Source organism: Lactuca virosa, chromosome 7 (assembly GCF_052849685.1).
Source record: "Lactuca virosa cultivar CGN04683 chromosome 7, Lactuca_virosa_CGN04683_v6, whole genome shotgun sequence".
Taxonomy (NCBI): Eukaryota; Viridiplantae; Streptophyta; class Magnoliopsida; order Asterales; family Asteraceae; genus Lactuca; species Lactuca virosa.
The window spans coordinates 170,044,339-170,054,017 of record NC_136432.1 but is presented as its reverse complement, the minus strand read 5'-3'; the positions used below and the strand labels follow the sequence as shown (position 1 = coordinate 170,054,017).

Genomic DNA, 9,679 nt, shown 5'->3' with positions numbered 1-9,679 from the left:
AAAGGACAACTCATGTGGATTAGAGTCATCCGTACTAATAATACCAAGCTTATAGGACCAAAAGAACACTATTTATTGGCTAAACAAGATCTTATAATCTCTTAACCAAGTTCAGAGCTTTTTATCTCCAAATGATGCCAAAAGGTAATCTGATTCTGGATCCAAAGTGTTCCACTCCTCCAAGATGATCTTCTCTTCTTCCTCTCTCCTTAAAGGTTACCAAACACACACAAAATGCTCAAGAATGCTCTAAAATAGGTTAGGGTTTGCTTGGGTACGAAATGGGGCTGGAGACTGATGAAAGGAAGAAGACTTGAGACTTAAGCATGCTTAAATAGGGTCCAAACCCTAAAAATTAGGGTTTTAGACCTGACTGAGAATGCATAGCATCCAGAATGGACACATAGCGTTCCCAATGCCATGCGTTCAGAACGGACGCTTAGCGTTCCTCTGAACATGAATTTTTCTTCAAACGATACAAGGGACCCATTTTTCCAACATTTCTCATAACAAGGGTATAAATTGAACACCCGGAAAACAAGGTGTTGCATCTCATGTTGGGAAAGGTTGTAGCTTCATAAGAATTTTCACACTAAGATCAAGTCTAAAACGATGACCAATGATGTTTCGTACACAACATCATGCTAAAATGACATTAACCATGTTAGTATTACATTACATGTCTAACATAGTTGCATGCCGATCATGGTTGTATTTTGGACAAATTTATTTCAGAAGTTTTCATCACATTCTCACATGTTCATTGCATTTTGAATGTTTGTATGGGTGGGGTTTACATTACAAAAACACTACCACTTAATATATAATAAAAATATGGCTAAGTAATGACTTACACTAAGTTTTTAGGTATTTTGATATGAACACCTTCAGCCATTTTAGACAAGTTCATCAAATTCCGAACAAGGGTTTCACACTTCAAACTTCATTTTCTTTTTCACTTTATAACACAAGAATAAGTTAAGAAAATGTAAAACATAGCTATAACAAGTTAAGAAAAATGTAAAACATAGCTAGAACTGTAACACTGCATTTCCAAGTTTTCCCTTTAAGCCCTTATTATATAAAAATATTTGCAAGATTGGTCCCTAGCCGAGTACGCGGGGCGTACTCTATGAGTACGCTGGCATACTGGCTCTTAAGATGGTCGTGGAGGTGCCAACGTACACTAGGCATACATGGGAGTACGCGGACGTACGCTTGGCTGAGACAAACCCTAATTTTTAGGGTTTGTGCTCTATTTAAATACCTTAAGTTGCCTTTGGGGTTTCTTATGACCAGCCTCCATCTCTCAAAACCCTAAGAACGAAACCCTGGTCCTCATTTGACTAATTGTGAGCCTTTGTTGTGATTTTGAGGTGTTTTTGGACCCTTTGAAGAAAGTGAAGCTTGGTGGTGAGACCTTGGTGGACTTGAAGCTTGAAGATCCAGAATCTCCATCCACTTTGCAAGCTATTTGAGGTATAAAGCTCTTATCTTAATGAATCATTTGGGTAGATCTAGTTAAGTCTTGTTTGTATGATATTTATGGTCCTTTAAGCCATGCTTTAGAGTATGATCTACTTCAGAAGCTAGGAATGGTAGATCTTGGCATTTTTGAGGTCCCTTGTTCATAATTCAATCTTGATGAGTCATCTTGGCCCATGCATGAGTTTACAGTTACTATTATGGTTCTTTTTGAGTGTTGGGCCCCATTAAGTCATGAAAGAATGTAAAGTTGCCAACTTTACGTGTTAAGACACCATTTAGGATCAGATCTGAGAGTTTGGCTTAATGACTTAACTGATTAAGTGATTAATGGAAGGGTTCGTTGTATGTAAAGTACGTTGGGCGTACCCAGCTCGTACGATGCACGTACTGGCCCCAGAAGGAGTACGCTAGGCGTAAGTCTGAGTACGTCGGACGTACTTAACAACTTGACTTTTTGTTGACTTTCGCGTTTTGGGCCATATTTGGACTTTTAGGGTTTGGGCCTTGTAGGGCCAATAGCCTTTTGACCTTGGGGAATTATTAGGCTTTGAGCCTTCTTGGATTTAGTCCCATAATGGGTTTTGGGCCTCATGTAGGAATTTGGGTCATATTAGGCTTTTAGAGCCATTAGATTGGGCCTTGGTTGTTGGGACAAGTGGAGAAAGGGTAAAATGGTCTTTTACCCTGGGAGTTGGACAAATGAATGGGATTCATAAGTTATAGTTTAAGGTTCAATTGTTAATTGGAGTTTTATTGATTATTTAGTGCGGGGACTTTCCGGATCAGCAAGTCGAGCAATTATCTGATTTCCAACAGTTTGAGGTGAGTCTCGTCTCAGCGTTTAGCAGGTCGAAGGCACCAATGTCGGCCCATGATTTATTATGGTTAGGATGTTAGTTGTTTGTGTGACTCTTGCATGCGTTGTATATGATATGTATACCGGGGGGGGGGGGGGGGGGCTGATGAGTGTATTATATGCTATTTGTCTTAATGATTATTACATGTGTTTATGTGTCTATATGTATCCGGGCTGGGCCGATGCTAGGCGGGGCCTGATGAATGTGATGAGGCGGGGGCCATCTTATATTATTAATAGATCTGTTCCGAGCGGGGCTTAATGTCAGGCGGGGCCCGATGGTTGTTGGGCATCGTCCATTGTATGTTTGATATGTATGGTATGAGGTATTTTGGAGAACTCACTAAGTTTCGTGCTTACGGTTTTCAGTTTATGTTTTAGGTACTTCCGAATTGAAAAAGAAGAGATCGGGATGATCACATCGCACACACTACATTGTTCCACATTTTATTTGACTCTGATTTAACTAGATGATCATTGATATAATCTGATTTCATTATAGTTTTTATGAAACGTTTTGGATGATAATTTTGTTATTATAAAAATAAAATTTTTGGTCTTAAATTTTAAGACGTTACAAAAACATATTAACAACACATCAACTTCTTCACCATTTGAGTTCATTTCCTCAAAATCGAGAGCGTCCAAAATCCTACTACATGATGTCGTGGGCACCAAATCTCAATTTCCTTTTAAATAGGAAGACCACTCATCCGGATGTATAACACCAATTTCGAGTCATGAACAATACATTCATGATTGGTTGGTATTTTTTTTACATACCAAATAATTAGATGTTTTCTTTAATACTAAATTAAATAATAGTCATTTTTGTCAATATTTTTTTCATTATTATAATATTCCATGTAATATAATTTTTAACTATTTATATCGTAATCTTCTTATTAATTTTAATTTTATGTAGTTTTTTTTTTATAAATTGTTATGTAAATTAATACTAAAACTAGTATTTTTATTAGATTAAGAAATATTTTTACACAGATCATAAAAATAATTTTTTATATTTAGTGGCTAAAATAATTAAGTATAATAAAGTAATAGATTTTTTTTATATATTTTGTATTTAACCTTTTGAAACCATAAACTACCATACCTAAAAGTACCTAAATGGAAGTTTACTTAAAAAGTAGAAAATTTAATAGAACGTAATTTTATTTTAATCAATGTTTTAGTTATTTGAATGTATATGTGTATCATTTATTTTGATTTGAAGGAAACATGGACTCCACCATTTTTTTTTCTATTACTTGACAATATGGTACATAGAATAGAACTGTTATAAGATAAACTTTTATTTATATTTATATTGATAGGGAAATCAGAAATCATTATTTTCTATTCAAATTTGTCTTTTACTTATTGAAACCACTCACGTGTCATCCCGATCCCAATCCTATCCTCTCCGCGGGTCTCAACGAATTTAAGAAACGACAACAAGCAAGGACCATTCATCGCGTAGTAGACATGTCGGCAACAATAAGATGACTTTGAAATACATATATAACTACGTGTTTGAATTTTTTTTTTATTGGTGCATTATTTGTTATATCATTAATCATTTTAATATTCCGGGACATACAAGTTTTATTTTTATTCAAATGTATTTGCTGGCAAACCTTATTGCACTTGAATATATTTATGTGGTTATTTTACTTACTTGTATTTTGCTTGCAAATAGATGACAATCTTGTGATTCATGAATTAAAACTATTAAATCGTGCAAACGATAACTTTTTTTATTTATTGTTTTAAAATTTATCCAAATTGTTTGTATAATGTTTTGTTTTTAGTTTACAAAAAATGATTATTAGTCTATAATGAAAATAGTATACAATTCTAGCTTTGGAATATATATATATATATATATATATATATATATATATATATATATATATAGAGAGAGAGAGAGAGAGAGATAAGTTCTTTTGTTTAAACTAAGTATTGTGTTATTGTATAGACAAATGTGGACCAATTATTCTAAAAGGGTATTAATGTAATCTTGCAATATAATTTATTTTTCCCCAGTTAATTAAACTTTGATTGATATCAATCAAATTCCTAAATATCAGACTATTAAATATGCATTTTATCAACGAAAATAACATATATATATATATATATATATATATATATATATATATATATATATATATATCGTATACGTTTCAATCAATTGCAGATTCATAGTTCATCATCTTCAGAGCAGTTTTCTTATTCTGATAGTTCGTTAATGGAGGTATGTTGTTCATGGAATTTTTTTTTATATTTTTGAAGTATCATTTATCATGTGCATATAAATTTTTGTATATTCATAGTTAAAAATAATCATTTATATGATTCATCTCATATTTGTTCTTTACGATATTCCAGTGATGAAATTCATGTTTTCAATTTTATTGCTGTTTTTTTCAGAACAAAGATTATATTGATAACAATAAGAAGGACTTTTCTGATAACAATGATCGGAATGTCAATCAATGCCAAGTGCATCAAGATCGGAAGAAAATAAGAAGATGTGGGATTTGTTTTGGTGTTGGTCATGATAGGAGGAATTGTCCTCAAGCAAGGGTCAACAGAGAGTAGATTTTTACTTCGTCAACATATTTTATGATCTGAATAATGTTTTCAATTTAGTCTTATCGGATTTTATGGAGTTTTATTTCAGTATAATAATGATATGGATTCATGAATTATAGGGGGTTATCCTTGTAAGTTTATGTTTTCATTCAATTAATATTAATAATTCTCATTTTGAGTTTGATTAAAATTCCATACATTTTCTTATTTATCATATGAATACAGAGTTGTTGTTGTAAATGTATTTTTGTTCTAATGTTTCTGGATATAACAGTTCTTCGTAATTGTGTTGTACTTAATGTCATATGTACACATTCTGTATGAATGTGCGATACAAAATATAATTTTTATTATTCGTACAGAACAAACAAAAACACAATTCTTTTTATCCAAAGTAGTAGAATGTAATTGTTGATTACAATATATATTAAATAAAAAAAACACAATGCTTATTATTCGTACAGAATAAGTGTTTCTAATTTCCTTTTACATTTTGATTAGTCAACGATTCTGTTAGAATTCTTGGGATGAAATTCTACCTGAATGCTAATTTGTATTACAATATACAGATCAAACAGGAGCAAAATAAATTTGCTGTTATTATTATCACATATAGTTTTACAGAATAAGATTGTTGTATCATGATACCGTGGTATATGTATGTCTATGTTAAGTTGTACGAGAATATACAGAACAAATGTGTGAAAAATATTTTTATTGTAGATCTTGTTTGTGATTTTCTCACAGAATAACACGCTTGTGATATTAATTGATTATTTCATATACGCGTTTATGTCATAACAAACCAGAAATCATTTGTAAATTCAATTAATTTTTTTTTTCTTAAAGTTTGCAGAATTAATTTTTTAAAAGTTTAATTTAAAACGCAGGATGTGTTGAAGTCATATATACGCAATTTATTATATTTGGAAGTTGAATATGTCAAATATTTACAATATCATGATGAATAATACGATTTTGTGTTGATTATTATCCTTACAATCTTTCTAAAAATTTTAAAAAACCAAATATTTGATAACAATGAATACAGATATCACGCATTTTTAGTTACATATCAATTACACGATTTCTCCTTTTTTAATATATATTGAATTGGCTCAAATTTTGTAATATTGCATTTATTTTGCTTTCTCATATCAACTGGTGTTCAATCGTGTTGTTACTTATCTTATGGATGATACAGTATCAGCTGGTGACGATCATGTTCATGATCAACATGAATTTCCTAAGGAGTATGAAAATTTCGGGTTACGGGATCATGACTCTCTACATAATGTCGACTTTCAAATATCTGAGAGTAGCAATCTAAATTTAGGTGAATTTACTTTATAAGTTTTTAATATGTGTTATTTTGTATAATAATAATGTTGAAATTTTCTATTGTTTTTTGTGTTTTTGTGTAACTTGCACTTGCAAAGATGAGGATCCATTAGAACACATTCAAGATCACATGTATGACAATTCCGAATATCATTTCGGTGAATCTAGTAATCATAACCCAGGTGATGTATTTTAAGTATTTTTTCGTTTTTATATATATTTACGTATCCATTACACATACTCTTATTAAAAGATGCAGAAAATGAATTCGAGTTCAATGATAATGAGGCAGATTATACTATAGACGATGATAACATTGAATTTTAGAAAGGTTAGTATATGAAAAAAAAGTTTAATAAACTAGATTAATTCTTTGAAACTTTTTTGATTTTTCTTTTATGCAGAACAATCTCATGTTACACATGATTATGTCTCTCCTGGTGGATCATCGTATTGGATTCCTGTTGTTTCAGACAACATCAAAACTAAAATCAATTCAATTTTTGATTCATATACAGCAGCATTATCAATGTATTACAATTATGCATCATTAGCAGGCTTTGATGTCAGGCTTGGACCATTTAGAACAACCGAATCTGGCATTACCACACAACGACATTTGCTATGCAATCGGGAAGGTAAACCAACAACCGCTAAAGTGGATACTTTGGACACCCTCAACATAATAAGATTAAGAGAAGGAAAGACTCATTTAGGTGCGAATGCAAAGCGAAAATTGTTGTTATTCTACTACATGGTACTAATAAATATAATGTTGCTGAATTTGTTGAACAACATAATCATATGTTGTTTGGTAAGGACAATATGTTTTTGTCTCGTACAAAGAGGAAAATTGATTATTCACAGGAGATCTTTATTCATAACTTGTCAAAGCAAAATATTGGTGCCTCAAGAGCACATAGATTGTATTCCGGACTTCAAGGTGGTTATGACATTCGAGGTGGGTTGGTTTCTGATTTCAAGAACAGTACGAGAAATCTCAATTCTTACATAGGTGCCAGGGATTCAAAATTCCTTGTATTGAAGATGCTGGAGAGGAAAAAAAATATCCCAAGTTTTTCTTTCGATTTTAGAGTTATTGAGAAAAAATTGAATTCGATTTTTTGGGCTGACGAAACTGCAAAGTACAACTACAATGCTTTTGGAGACGTTGTTTCTCTGGATGTCACATTCAGCATGAATAAGTATTTTTAAATTTTGCAATCTTTTCACATAATTTTTCTTGATTCCAATAACGCTTACCAAGTTTTATATTTTTAAACAGATATGATATGGTTTTCGTACCTTTCACTGGGATAGATAATCATAAGAAATGTGTGACTTTTGGCGCTGGACTTTTGAGTAGAGAAGACGCTAGTTCTTACTCGTGGCTGCTTAGAGCATTTTTGAAATCATTCAAAAAACAACCTACATTTGTTCTTACAGATCAAGATCCAGCTTTAAACAAGGCTGTTAATGAAGTATTTCCAATGTCAGCACATAGGTTTTGTATGTGGCATATTACAAAAAAACTTCCAAACAAGGTCGATATTTTTTTTATATTCAACCCAAACTCACTATGTTTACCTTGTTAGCACATATTCTTCAATTAGAAATAAAATATTTCAGAACAAAATCTATGCTACAACTACAATTCATTACCGGCTTTTGCTAGATTTTAAGATACATTCTTTAAGAATTTTAAAGAACATTCTGTTAGAATTCATAGTTTACACCATTCAGACCCTTCATTCCTTGTGCAGCACAATTATTTATTTTATACTAACATATAATTTTTTTTTTCAGATAACATCGCAACTAGCCACAAACTCAGCCTTTCGAAAGCATTTTCACTCTATAATTTGGAATTCTAAGCTGGAACCACATGATTTTGAAAAGGAATGGAAATCTTGTTTAAATGAGTTTAACATTTCAAATAACAAGTGGTTGCAAGAGATGTATGGGTTGCGTAGACGTTGGGTACCTGCATTTTTCAAGGACATACCGATGTCTGGTCTTATGAGAACTACATCATTGTCGGAAGGCCAAAATTGGTCGTTTCAGAACAATACCCTTACTGGTTCTTATCTTTTAATGTTTATGATGACATTTGAGGGTGTTATGGAACGGCAAAGGCGTAATCAAGTTGTCAACGACTTTAACACTGCTACAACACTTCCTAGATTCATCACATCTAGTCCAATTGAAGCACATGCTTCAAAGGTTTACACTCGTAAATTTTTTTATCAGGTGTAGAAAGAGATATCAGATTCTGATAACACTTGTTTCCAAATGAGTGTTACTTCTAATAATTATGTTGACACTATTATTGTTTTGGAGAAGCAAAAGAACATAACAAGGCAACCATCAAGTCCTGTTGTTGATGACAAACTTGAGGAATACCATTACGATCGTCTTACAGAGGATACCCAATACATCGTACGTTATTACTTTAACAATGCGTAATTTTTTTTTAATCACACAACAATACTTTATTACTGAAACTCATATTTTTTCATACATATTCCAGGTTACACACTCAACAACAGATGGTTCATACAAATGTACCTGCATGCATTTTGAACATGTCGGTATTTTGTGTAGGCACATATTTTGTATTTTTAAGTTCTATAGTATTGAACAGATTCCTGAAGAATACATTATGAAACGGTGGCGTCGGGATGTTGTTCCAACAGAATTGCTTAAAAGGCGTTTTTCTAATTCTTTACTAGACTCTAACTCTGACATGACGGCTATTGAAATTTTTTCAAACGTAGATCGTTGTGTTTCATTTTTAAGCCATGATGCATCGAAGTTAAAGTCATACCTTGAAGAGTTGAATAAGCTGAAGAAAAAATTTGTAGATGATTGTCCAGCCCCTGAGATGCCATCAAGAGAAGCATTCTACAACCAGATTATAGGCGTAGAATTAACTAATGATGCTCCCGATATTGACAACCCATCAGATATTCGTAATAAGGGAACCGGCAGTCGTGGCAAGAGATTAAAATCAAAAAAAGAAATGCTGCAAAAAGTTGGTTCGAAGCCTAAGCGAAAGTGTGTTTTATGTAAACAGATGGCTAACCATGATAAACGAAATTGTCCTCTTAAAAAACGTGTCTAAGTAGTATGCTTTATATGTAGTTTTTCTTTTAATATTATATTACATTAAAACTTTTTTGTTTCCTCTTTATTTATTTTACTGCTTACAAATTTCATCGTATTTAATAAAATTGTCATACATTGTTATACACTTTTGCATATTTTGTAACAATTCTTATCTACCATTAATGAGTATCCTAACATGTAACAACATAACCTTCATACATTCTACCACGATTAATGTGCATCTTATCTGAAATTCAAAATTGAAACAAACAAGGAAAATCATAATGT

The 9,679-nt window shown here is 31.9% G+C and overlaps 1 protein-coding gene across 1 annotated transcript; it reads left to right on the top strand.

Annotated features, from left to right (window-relative positions):
* Positions 1 to 4,595: 4,595 nt before the first annotated feature.
* LOC145127306 (protein FAR1-RELATED SEQUENCE 3-like) lies at positions 4,596 to 9,407 on the top strand. The gene is made up of 13 exons (XM_079062523.1): positions 4,596 to 4,601; positions 4,778 to 4,933; positions 5,062 to 5,073; positions 5,217 to 5,346; positions 6,147 to 6,278; positions 6,382 to 6,465; positions 6,688 to 7,040; positions 7,151 to 7,488; positions 7,569 to 7,764; positions 8,090 to 8,506; positions 8,627 to 8,745; positions 8,814 to 8,874; positions 8,928 to 9,407. Exons 1-13 carry the CDS (start codon positions 4,596 to 4,598, stop codon positions 9,405 to 9,407), a joined length of 2,484 nt encoding a protein of 827 aa, XP_078918649.1.
* The last annotated feature ends 272 nt before the right edge of the window (positions 9,408 to 9,679 follow it).